Genomic DNA, 13,484 nt, shown 5'->3' on the forward strand with positions numbered 1-13,484 from the left:
CAGAGAAGTTCTACATAAAAACATCTATTATGATATCTCTCAGTTACATGATTTCAATGTTGAAGGCCTGACTTGGATAAACAACCAAATTGATACTGATTATATTAGTCAATGAAAGAAAGTATAAAATATAGTCATTAAAATACTTCCCCTCATTTCTCTGCGCCTATAGTGTATTTCAATATCTTATTTGCCCATTTATATCTTAAGTTCATTCTAGTAAAGGCAGAATTCTATTTTGCTAAGTCACCAATATTCATAAAAGCACAGAATCAGAATTCTGGAACCACAGGTCACTTTGAATGGTTCAGCTCTATGCCTTTTGGCAGCTCTATGTGCCCCTTTCAGAACAGGAAATTCAATACATCTGGAATAGTCCAGGGTATCTTTAAATCAGGGCAGGGAGTGAAGATAAGGAAAATACAGCCAACTCTCAATAACAATGGGAGGTAGGATGGATAAATAATTCTGAAGATCTAAACCTCTTATTTTAATTAATAACTTCAATCCCTCTCTTAGCAAACATTTGACTTAAAAATTTAAAATTTTTTGTCAGGTATAAAGAGTAATTTTACCTCTTTCCTCTGCCCCCCCTCCAAACACTCTAGAGGAGGTATAATGAGAACTCTACAGTCTGACATATGTAGCTACAAAGATGGAAACATATTTTGACATCTAGCTTTTCCAATTTAGATATTTAAAAATATTCATCACATTCTAGTACATGAGGGCCTATCTATATTTGCATCTTTGCATAAAAAGAATGGCTTTATAATTTGATTTAAAAATTGGTACTCCTTTAGCAAGGAATGACTACTTACCATAATCAATGTCAACAGTTACATCCAACTTTTCTGACTTTTGTAAATCTACAACTCAGTACTTACCAAGTTACATTTTCCTTAGAATGTAACATTTGCAAGTGATATGAATTGAAGATGACAGTTTTACTCAACATCAGCATGAGTCATGAGCCAGTAAGCCTTGATAAACTGGGCATAATAAGACGGGGTGTGTAATAGCTGCCTTTCCCGATTCTTATGTATCTAGAGTAAAACAATGCTTTATTCTGCTTCAGTTCTTCTCCAGGAATCATCATTCAGTTAACTTGAGACTGATGTGAAATATATCTTATTATAAAGTTCATCATATGAATGTTTTAGTTACCATCAAGTAATGCCTAATTCTAATCAAAATAACAATGCCCTGAAACCATGCCATTTTTCAAAAAGGTGTAGTTAGTTAAATCTCTTGTACAGAGCAGGTATGTCGTAGTGCAAGATCAAAAAGGTGACATGCTTATTGTTGCTATATATTTTGATAGATAAGAATGTGAGTTTGATAAAAAACAAAGTAAAAACAAGTGTATTTTATGATAAAGGCATCAGAAAAAATGTGCAATAAAGTGACAAGTTACAAAACCTAAGTTTATGACAGTTTACTCATTTACCTTCTAAAAAATGATTAATTTCTAAAAATCAATACCATACTGGTTTCAGTTGTATAATTTGAACTTTAACTTATTATAAATCATCCTATTCTCATACAAAGTATCAGTTTTCTATTCATTGAAAGTAAAAATCTCTATAAACAGTGGTGAAAGGACAGAACAAATATCTTAATTTAAATATTTATAGCAGGCTTAAGTGTGTGTGTATATATATATATTTGTGGGGTTAAGATTTAACTGATAATGTGTATGTTTCAGCAAACCTTTGTAGGGGCGTTATATTTTATTTTTCATTCATGTACAAAAAATATTAACAACCCGGCCAGGCGTGGCTCAGCAGTTGAGCATCAACCTAGGATCCAGACGATCGGGGTTCGATTCCCGGTCAGGGCACATGCCTGGGTTGTGGGCTAGGCAGCCAATTAATGACTCATCATTGATGTTTCTATCTCTCTCTCTCCCTCTCCTTTCCTCTCTCTGAAATCAATAAAGATATATTTAAAAAAAAAAATTAACAAAGAAAGTAATCATATATAACAAACAAAACTCAATTTAACTTTAAAAATATGGTGTCATTTATATCATATGCATATTTATAAAATCAGTATTCATTTAATATTTTGCACGGGAGAAATATTTCTCTAATTAAAACACAGCAAAAGTTAAGATATTTTAAAAATATTTGACTGCATGATTTAAATAGCCTTTAATAATTCCACAACAAATAAAACAAAAACTTGAGTTTTGAAAATTAAGTAAATTAAAATAGCTGCCAGTTAAGTTTTACCACAGAAAATAATACAGTCAGAAGTAGTAGTTCTGAGTGTTGTATAATTGCTACTATATTTCTAAGATAAATCTAGTAGATATTTAAACATCTACCTAAAAATGTGAACCTTTACAGAATATATTAAAATGAGAATGGGGGGGAGGGCAATGTCCGTGAAAGAATTGTCTTTTGATCATTCTTATGTTAAGAAAAAATTAATTAATTACTAAGCAGTTATTCTTGCTTCTCCCACTTTTTTCTCTGTTTGTGCTTGTTTATTGTCTTTTCAAAAATTAAATAATGAATACAAAATTATTCAATTTTATAACAGAATCTAAAAGCAGTTTCTATGTCAAATGAAATTAAGATTATTAAAGGCATTATTTAACGACATTTTGAGGTGTTGCAAACTAGAACAATGCCTTTTGTGATTATCTTTGATAAAAGTAGTAGCATTGTTATTAAATATGAACAAAGAAAGAAGAAAATGCTGCAGATAAAATTTGATGAACATATTTTATGATCTCCACTAATAATGTAGTATTATTTCAATCATCCAGCAGAGGACTGCATGTGTCATGGAGGTTGCCATACAAAGTGAGCAGGTGGAGAGATTGGAATGTGACCTGGTAAGGTAAAAACAGCAATAGCTCGAATACTGGGCTTCGCAGTGATTGAAAAGGCATGTGCAGTGACCTATTTTACTTGCAAGTTTATTATATTGAAAAGTGGCAGCAAGAAAGTAATCAAGTTCAACTGTTACAAATATTCAAGTTCTTTACTTACCTCAACTGGATTGGCATTAAAGGTGAGGCTGCCTTCATCCAGCTGCATATATAATTTTCTAAAAGAAAATCCTATAGGTGGGTTCTTATTGTATATGGAACAGTGACCCCAAGTGGATTTACACAACCTATAAAAGATTAAAAAAAAATTACCATATTTAATTTCCCAAGTTAAATATATATAAACATGATAAAACAGTAACATGAAATGATATAAAATTAGATTTTATAGCTCTTAAGTTTAAAATGTTTAATTTTATACTTTTAAAATTTGCTTACTATAGCATGATAGACAAATGCCTTCAATTTAGAAATTTGATGGCACTTGATAAATGTGAGTTACAAAGAAAAATATTCATAAATATTAACTGAAGCTAAATATAAACATAATAATAATGATAGCTAACATTTACCAAGTGCTTACTAAATGTCAGACACTAATTGAAGCATTGCAACAGTATTAACTTGTTTAATCTTTACAGCAATCCTACAATGTTGGTGTTACAGGTAAAGAAACATAGATATAATAAAAAAGTTGCCCAAGGTTGCACAGCAAATTTGCGTAGAGGCAGGACTTGAACCCAAGGAGTCTTATTCCAGAGCTTGCAATCTTATCCAAGAAGCTAAACAGAGTTAAGTGAAATATGTGCTCTATTGTGACACAAAACTGAATTGGGCTGGGGGACAACTTTGTTTTTCTGAACTATATATATTAACATGCAAACTACACATTGAAATTGTTTGTACTGCTATAACTTCAATATGTACATCAAAAGCTGTGACATTAAGCATAGCTGTTTTTAAGATAATGCTTCAGAACACTGGCTCTTTACTATCATAGTGATAAATGATTGTTTAAAAATTCAATAAAACCCAAAATGCTAACAGCTCATATTTCAAAACACACTGTTTCTGCAGATTGGGATGGTTGTTTCCAACTCTGTACAGAGAGCCATTAGCTACTGGTTATTATTTGAAAGCTACAGTTTTATCTTATTACAATGTCAGAAATCCTGGCTATATACCACAGATCATAAAATATAAACACATTACTCCAGAGACATGGAGAATGATGAAATTATATTTTGATGTACTTTTTAACAACTGTCTCAAAATGATCTGATTTTTGTGTGTTCCAAAACACCACTTGTTTACAATATACAGATGATGTATTATAGAACTGTCGACCTGAAACCTATATAATTTTATTAACCAATGTCGCCCCAATAAATTCATGATGAAATCTACTTGTAGAGATAAACATTAAGGAAGTTTCACTTTCTAATATTCATTATTGATTTTTGGCTCAAACTTCCTCCTTTTCACACACACACAATATACAGAAAAACAAGAAAAATTTACTGTCTCGGTCTATAACACCAAAAATTGTGAGGATAGTGGGTAAAATATCTAATTTAATATGAGAACATATTTTTAATAGTTAATTTATATCCTTGCATTATTATTATAAAATAACTGATTTTATTTATTTTTTAATATATCTTTATTGATTTCAGAGAGAGGAAAGGAGAGGGAAAGAGAGAGCTAGAAACATCAATGATGAAAGAGTCATTGATCGGCTGTAGCCCGCAACCCAGGCATGTGCCCTGACCGGGAATCGAACCCTGATCGCCTGGATCCTAGGTCTACGCTTAACTGCTGAGCCATGCCCGCCCGGGCATAAAATAACTGATTTTAAAACAGTAAGTTTAGTAACTTGTTTAGAAAATTATCAATATTTTAGTAGCCTCTTTACTCTAGTCCCATAGCTTTTGAGTTTTATTATTAAGCAACACAACTTCCCAAATTAGTAAGTATTCAACACATCCAAAGTTAAAATAAAAACTAAGCCATCTTTTAATTTAAAATAGAAGTTATTTATCACTAAGAAATAAAAATCCAAGTGTCATAAAAATAGGCATAATTATGTGGTAAACAAAAAGGAAGCATTTCTTTTAGAAATGAACACTCCAGATTTAAATCCTAAATGAAAATTACATTCTGGCTGAGTTCATTCAGATGAGCTGAGATATAAACTTTTTTTCAAAGATAAGAACATAAGTTTTCTGGAAATACTAAAATGTAGAAAAGAGATTATAAATAGAATGAGTCAGTTTTAAAGTATTTTCATTTCCTCTTATACTACTAAATCATTAAAAAAATTAATAACCATAATTTATTTTAAACATTACTAATTAATAGAATTTCCATAGTACCTTCACTATGATAAGACAATGAAAATGAGAAGATGATATTGATGATTTATATCTATTTACAGGTTGAGAAATGAACTATATAATTAATACTGTAATTCTGTTGCCTCAGGAAGCATGAGTGAGGAATGACACTGTTGTAATACATTTTGACTAAAGATTGTCTACTTAGATAATTTATTAATTCTCTCAATTAGATTTTCATTTAGAAATTAAAGTCTCAAAAAGACTTTTTAAAGATATGTTTTCTATCATTATGAAGTCTCTTTTAAAAATAATGAGACTTAAATAAGATTTGGTAAAGAATGCTAGAAAACCAATGATTCTCCTATGTTTGGTTACATTTTCACAGCTCAAGTATATTTAATGATTAATGTAGTTTCCATACAGTAGATTTTATTCCACCAAACATTCTTAGATTTATATCTTAAATTTAAACTGGCATAATAACTGCTAAAATTTCTATAATCTACATTCAGTTCAGTAAGTAGATGATTTTTTTGCTTTCTAATATTTGCCTACTTCATAGATTACATAGTAGTTAGGAAGAAATTAAAAACAGATGAAATATTCACCAGTTAAAGTTTATGCTAACAAGCACCGCTGATAAAAAGAAACATATAAATGAGTAAACAAACATACACATACTCCATCTGTAACCAATAAAAACAATAAGATTTGAAGAATATTTATTGATTTTTAAGTATGCCTATTCTACACCAGGGGTATGAACACTAAGTTTTGGATTATAAATTCTCATTTAACAACTTGTATTTTTAGAATAAACTGATGCATCTTGATTGGTAGCCTCTTGTCTAACTGTAACTCATTATTTTCTTTCATGCTGTCCTTCTTTTCCTAATGTCAAATTTGACTGTGATGATAACTTTATCTTTGTATTTCCAGGTTTTAATAAAGAGCAATTCAAATACAAGCCCCGGTTGAAAGAAATACTGCATAATACATATATAACTAGTATAAAAAGAACAGTTAAGATGATTGTTTAGAGATATCTGAGTTGAGCTTACCCTTGCCACAGAAGTTCATCATTAGCGAGGTCCTGCCAAACACATGAAGCTAAGCAGAGGTCAGTTGCATTCAGGTAGGACAAGATGGTAAAGCTTAGCTCAGGAGGCAACATTTCCAAATTAATGAATCCTTCCTGTTCCTTAGATTTCCTTGCCTTCAAGAGATGATATATATCAATGCCTCCTTGGACTTGTTTACGATGACTGGCGTTAGAAAGGCTGCTGGCAGCCATCCTCCTGGTCTGGTCTCTGCTGAGGTAGCCTTGTTCGCTGTAGCCTTCCTGCTGTAGCTGCTGGTTTCTGGCCACTCTCCACAGCCCCTGACCCATCTGCAAGCCTGGGAGAAAGCCAAAATGTAAAAAGCTTACACTAAAAAGGAACCTGCCTTTCCCAGTGGTACGACAACTCTCACATGAAGCCTTAATTTATCAGATTAACATTCCTCATTAAAGCATTTTAAGGAGTAATATATTACAAAGAAGAGCTGGTACATCATACGTAGAAAACTTGGACAGAGAAAGTTCCAGAAATATTTGGTTTGATTATCACCTTTATCCCAGTTTGCTAACTACTCTTAAAGTCCACAGGTGACATAATAATTTTTCACATGGTGAGATTTAAAAGTTACTGGTATCCTAAAGACTCTTACAAATTACAATTATGTGGACTTATGGGCCAGTATTAAACAGAGCTCTGATCAGAGCACAGGACTTGAGTTAAAAGGCCTCTAGACCCTGCTTTTTATCACAACTCAGGCTAAGCTAAGCTAGCCCCTTTTAACCAAACTCCCAGATGCATAACAGCTGTGAAACAGGCTTTTAGTTTAATTCTTGCCAGTCTACATTTATGTTGTAGACTGTAATAAAATGTAACATAGGCCCTGAAGTCTAATTCAGAAACCTTATAAATTAGACACCTAGAGCTCCATGATAAGTAGCTTAATAATGACTGTTTTAGTTTTGTTGTTGCTTTACATAAAAATCATAATTTAGACTAATTTTCCAGTTCTTCTCCATATAGCCCTATGGATTCCTCAGAGATAACTGGGAAAAGACAGAAGAGAGTATGCCCAGTCTCCCCCACTGCCACCCAAATGACCTCTAACAAGAGCAGCTCCACACTTATCGGTTATAAATACTGGACTTCATTGTATACAAATGTATAGAAAACTAATGGCCTAGACTTTCTATTTGATCTTAGCTTTAAAATAAGTAAATTCCTAAGCAAATAAATTCATTGAGAAAACCGAAATCAGGAAGAGCCATTAACTAATATAAATGATTACTTTCATGATCTCTTTTCCAAAAAAAAATTCTTGTTTTATAAACCCAGGTTGACTGCGTGTATCTCAAAAGTTTGGGGAAAACTGATTTTTGTATAAAATCATTAAACTAAATTTCATAGCATAACCTGATCTTAAAATACGGTTTTGTTTTAATTAGCTATTTATAGTAACGACTAGCAAAACAAAACCAAGAAACAAAGTGTGAGGGTGACCAGAAATTTTGAAAATTGTTAGGAACAATTTGAAAACTGAGTAGAAATTCAAAGGATATCAAAGATTTTTTTCCCCAAAGGCATGATCCACGTGTATATTTACTGAGTTACCAGCTATTGTATGGATTACAGCTACTATAATAGGTCACTTGTTGATGAAAACAAAGAGTCCAAGATAATTTTTCACTCTTCCTCCTTATGGTGAATTGCTTAGACTTACAGGACCTTAAGCTATAAAGGGATGGGGGATACAAGGAAAAGGAATACAATGATTTTTAAATGTGGGAAAATTTGTTTTTTGCAGAGAAAAAAAGATAACCTTTCCTCCCGACAACACAAAGCACAATAATGTAGTAGTTTCTCTATTAGTGGTTAAGCTATAATAATTGAATTCTTATTTTTATTATAGAATTTTAAGATAATAAAAAGACAAGCCACAGACAGGGAGAAAATCTTTGCAAAACACTTATTTGATAAAGGACTGGTATTCAAAATATACAATGAACTCTTAAAACTCAACACTAAAAAAACAAATTACCCACTTAAAAAACGAGCAAAAAATCTCAAGGGATGGCACCAAAAAAGATATATAGATAGCAAGTATGCATATGAAAAGATGCTCAAGATCACATGTTATTAGGCAATCACAAATCAGAACAACAATAAGATAGCTCCTACTATACATCTACTAGAATGATTAAAATCCAAAACACTGACAAGACCAAATGATGGCAAGGATGTGAGAATGCAAAATGGCACAGTCACTTTGGAAGACAGTGGGTTATTTCTTTGAAAACTAAACCTGCTTTTACTATGTAATTCAGCATTCATGCTCCTCGGTATTTATTTACCCAAATAAGCTGAAAACTCATGTCCACACAAAAACCTGCACATGAATATTTATAGCAGCTTTAGTCATAATTACCAAAACTTGTAAGCAACCAAGATGTCCTGCAGTAGGTGAATGGATATAAACTGTGGTACATCCAAGCAATGCAAAATTTTTTACAAAAAAGAAATGGGCTATCAAGCCATAAAAAGACACGCATGAAACTTAAATGCATATTACTCAGTGAAAGAAACTCATCTGAAAAGGTTATCTAATGTGACTTTAATTATATGACATCCTGGAAAAGACAAAACAACAGAGAATGAAATAATTAACACAGAAAAAATACAGAATATCAACAAAAATTTGCAAGGAATTTTAAGTTTGCTTAATATTTAAATATGTCATATTATAACATATGTACAACTTAATTTTAATACATATTTAACATTTTGAGACTCACAATTATAAATAAGGGTATTTTATTTTCATCCTGGCTATTTCTGTGTTTATCTTAGCAAGAAAATATCTGAAAACATCATTGAATGCTAAGCATCTAGCCTGTCATGTTAGATACTTAAACTTATCTTTCTCTTTGCTTTAGCACAACTAAAGGTAAAAAAATCAAACACGGTGACTATGGTATTTGAAGTCTCAAGATTTAAGGCATTTAGTATCAATTTCTGTGTATTTCCCCCACAGCATCTTTCTGGTGGCATATGGTGAAGCAGCTGTTGCTACTCTCAGGGACGTTGCTAGGGAACACAGATTCAGGGTGATTTCCCTAGGCTCTGGACTTTAATGGGGATCACTAAATTTGAGCACAATGTGATTCAGAAAGCATCCGGCAGGTAGAAAGAGGTAAAGCCAGCAGCTGGTTCTTAAATAAAAAAACTTGATGGGGAGAGTAGAAGTTTTAGGCTCATGTACACATAATTCAGACAAAGAAAACTGTATTTTCTATTCTCCTACTGTTAAATAATACTGCAAATTGTCCTTTTGGGACTCCTTTTTTTTTTTAAAGCAGTTGTTGAAACTGGGCAAGAACACAGTACAATAAACCACTTGACAAAGATTAATATAATAACTTTGTCCGTTGGAGAAAGGAAAGGGTGTTTATAGCATTCCATCCCCACTCCCAATCTTCCTTTGAGTAACAGTGATGTGGAATGTGGGTGGAACTGTCAGAAAAATGATAAAACTCTCAAAAGGACATGATATCCAATGCAGGCGTTGTGAAGCAAGTCATGGAGGGAGCAGTGTTGCGGACTCTGGAGTTGAAAAGAGGAGTTTAAATAACCACTCCACCGGTTATTACTTACAGAACCATGGGGGATTCACTTGACTGTTCTAAGCTTTAGTTTCTTCATATGCAATGTGGAAAACAATAATACTTAGAGCCTAAAAGGCTGCTATATTAAATGAGATAATGCATATAAAGTTTCATTCCACAGCTAATAACTACTAAGATGTTATCTATTAATTTGTTTTGACAAAATAATATTTTCACAAAGTAAAAATGATGAGCACTTTGGTAAAATATATTTAATGGTACTTCAACTGTCCTGATGTTCTGCCCACCAAATAAACTCATTTGTTCATGTTGGTACTTGCACAGCATGGTGAGGCTTATATACATATTTCTTAGTCTCCTATCTGATATTTCAGCCATGGTTATTTTTCCCCTCATAAATGCAATTATTTTATATCAATGACCAAATTTTAAAAAAAAACACCTAGAAAACAAAAATCCTGCCTTATGTTTCACAAAAATTTTTTAAACTTCAGCATGCCTTACGATAGTCTCAATAGAAATAGCGTAAAGCAGGTCCTTATGTTATCATTAGTAAGCTTCAACATTTGGTGCAAAAAGAGATATAAACTATAATACAGTTTCATGCTGAGTTCTTGCATGATTTCAAACTCTTAAAATTTGTCATTTGTGCCAATTATTTGGTCAAAAAAATTAAGTTGCATAGTGGAATCACTGACTAGGCAGAGTTTCAAACTGAATAAAAGTTAAACACAAAAGGAAGTTTTTGTATTTGTAATAAATACTTTCATTATACATATGGATTTTGTGATGAAATCACTGCTGATTATTTGTTCACTCAAAACAAATTGAGGAAAACATTTGGTATTTATTTCTTGGAAACAATACTTTTATAAGAACATTATTAGTCTGTTTCATGTACAAATAAAAAAAGTCAATTTGTATAGTTCTATAAAACCACTGCTAACACTGAATTAGCAAACACTGAATCATTGCTCCTAGCAGAAATACAGGGTTCAGTTCCTGCGAGCCTCTGAACACAACATTTTTGCCAGCTGATCATACATAGTCTTGTATTATGTGTTTCTGTTGATTCATTAACATAGAACTCACCAATCCTGAAAGCTTATTTACCAGGTATTTTCTCTGTAAAGCACCATCACAGCCTTCTTAAACTTAGGAACACTAGAAAGCTCTTCAGCATTACACTTGGGGGCCATTTTAAATCACAAAATCATCAACAACAGCACAAGTGTGAAAAATGTGGCACTAAATCGACCACGGAAAAGACTTGTTTACAACATGAGAACTAAAACAAGAAGGCAGAGTGTTGCCTTATTCAAACTTAGCTGGGAATGTGCGCCTCCACAGCTTCGAATATTTTACAGCTCTGCAAATGTCCAAGAATGACTGGAAAAGTGCCATGAGAATTGATTTGGGGATAAAAATATTTACTGAGTAGGTAACTTCACTAATACAAAATCTACAAATAATGAGAACTGCAAATTAATACTATTCAAGATGTCCTATGCATTTTCTTCCAAATTTGAATTTATTTTGTTTAAAGTTTATCATGTTCAGAGGACCAATAAAATTCTAAGGAGCTTCAAAATGAAACCAAAGATATTTTCTCTTCGTCTCCAAATGTGGAAATAGTACTTCGTTATTTATTATCTGACAGAAATAAGCAAAAATTTCATAGTTACTTAGGATACAGAGGAGAAATTATGCTAACAAAAAATTCTCTAGAAGATATCAAAATTGAAATTCTTCTTTTCAGAGAATGAAAAAATTATGGGGGGGGAAAATCAAGGCAATTAGGACACTTACATTTTCTTATTTTTCAGACTGGTAAAAAAATCGATACTTATAAACAAAGATATAGATACTCTTTAGTTAAGTTTAAATTCTTTACAAAGAATGACTAAGGCAAATATAATAAAACTTGGAACTCCTTTTGAAATTGCATGACATAGCAAATGAAGCAATGGCCAAAAGGAAAATGAGTATGATTTAGGAATTTATATTTTCCTGGAATTGTGCAAACATGGCTATCAATTTAACTAATTTTGAGTTTTTAAATACAGTAGTAAACAATGCTCCCTCTGTCTCAGAGCTATTTTATATTGCTTTGTTTAAGGGTCAAATATCCGTGTTCAATTCTGCACTACTCACAAATGCACTCCTTGAACGTGGTAGTGGATAGGAGACTCAAAAGCCTGGCACTAATGGCTTCTGAACAGGGATTGGTAACCAAATTAAGTGACTTTGAATTCTCAGTGGTATTATGGATAAATGTGTCACATCAGCTAAAAGATAGAGGGCTATTTTATTTTCATCTTATGTATATAAATTTCACACTTTGGTGTTCGTTATCATATCTTACGCTTCATATCTAACTTTCTATTCCTAAATTCCTATGCTGCTGTGGTCTGGTAGCTAGGATGACATAATGGAAATTAACATGATTTTAGAAAGATTCCAGCATTTTTCAAAAATAAAGTCTTTGGAAAATATTTACCATGAAGCTTCTTGCTTAGCTAAAGATCATTTATGGAGCAAACAGCCACTATTACCTCTAAAGGATCTGTTGTACCACTCCCTGTCAACATTTTAGGCATGTTACATGTAGGGTTATTATGCATCATTAGTGCTTTTCCTTCCAAAACAGCTCTTTTGGTATTACAAAGCTTAATTTTAATATCTGAGCTTTAAAATTACTTCAATTCATTCATAATATTAGGAATAGGCTTTAAACCAGAACTAAGATAAATATAAATGGTAGGGTACCATCTCATTAACATGATTTATGACATAAGACACAGATTTTCAACCAGTGTGCCATGGCACACTGGTGTACTGCAAGAAGCATACCGGTGTGCCATAAGAATTTTTAAAACATTCAATACCTGACTATTCAGTCTGGGGCACTGATCTCTTTTCCCTTAGACTGTCAAATTAAAAATGACAACAGCCAACACAATGGCCATCCAGTGTTAATGAATCAAAATTATACCTATTTTTTTGTCAGATCAGCAAAAAATACAACATTTTTTGGTGTGCCGCAGAATTTTAGTAATTAGTTGTATGTGCCATGAGATGAAAAAGGTTGAAAATCACTGACATAATGTATCAACATAATGGACAGTAGATAGAAGAAAGAATGTTCTAACTCACTTTTGAAAAAAATCTTTTATGATCAACTTTTTCTTTTTGTTTAACATATAAGATTGAGCACATATATTTATCACCTTTCTCTTCTATTAAAATGAGAGAAAAGGAATAAAAAATGTAGAAGCTAAACTATAAGAAAAGGGAAAACACGATGATCAGTGGACATGAGATTTCAACAGATTTCTGTAACATAAAAGTGGAAGGCGGAGTGGTTACTAATGAACCCATGAAGAGGAAGGAGGAGAAAAGTCTGGAACAGTGCAGAGAGAAGCACACTACAGAACCCTCAAGAGGCTTTTAGGGTGCCAAAACACAGTATAAAACATGGGAGCAATTCAGATCAAAATGAGGAATAAAAGCAGGATTAACGTCTCTGGGTCACTGTTTCCTTACTTACACAGTAATGAAAAACCCCCCTTTACAATTTTTGTGAGAATTAAATGTGCGTGTATGGAACAAAAGGCCA

The 13,484-nt window shown here is 32.4% G+C and overlaps 1 protein-coding gene across 1 annotated transcript in view; it reads right to left on the bottom strand.

Annotated features, from left to right (window-relative positions):
• FBXO8 (F-box protein 8) overlaps positions 1-13,484 on the bottom strand; it is a 38,636-nt gene that overhangs the window by 16,401 nt on the left and 8,751 nt on the right. Inside the window, exons 2-3 of the mRNA XM_016200288.2 lie at positions 6,246-6,582; positions 3,006-3,132 (exon numbers count right to left, since the gene is read on the bottom strand). Coding sequence (XP_016055774.1) covers positions 3,006-3,132; positions 6,246-6,574 — 456 coding nt within the window. The 5' untranslated portion in view covers positions 6,575-6,582. The remainder of the gene's footprint in view (positions 1-3,005; positions 3,133-6,245; positions 6,583-13,484) is intronic.

Source organism: Miniopterus natalensis, chromosome 4 (assembly GCF_054644295.1).
Source record: "Miniopterus natalensis isolate mMinNat1 chromosome 4, mMinNat1.hap1, whole genome shotgun sequence".
Lineage (NCBI taxonomy): Eukaryota > Metazoa > Chordata > Mammalia > Chiroptera > Miniopteridae > Miniopterus > Miniopterus natalensis.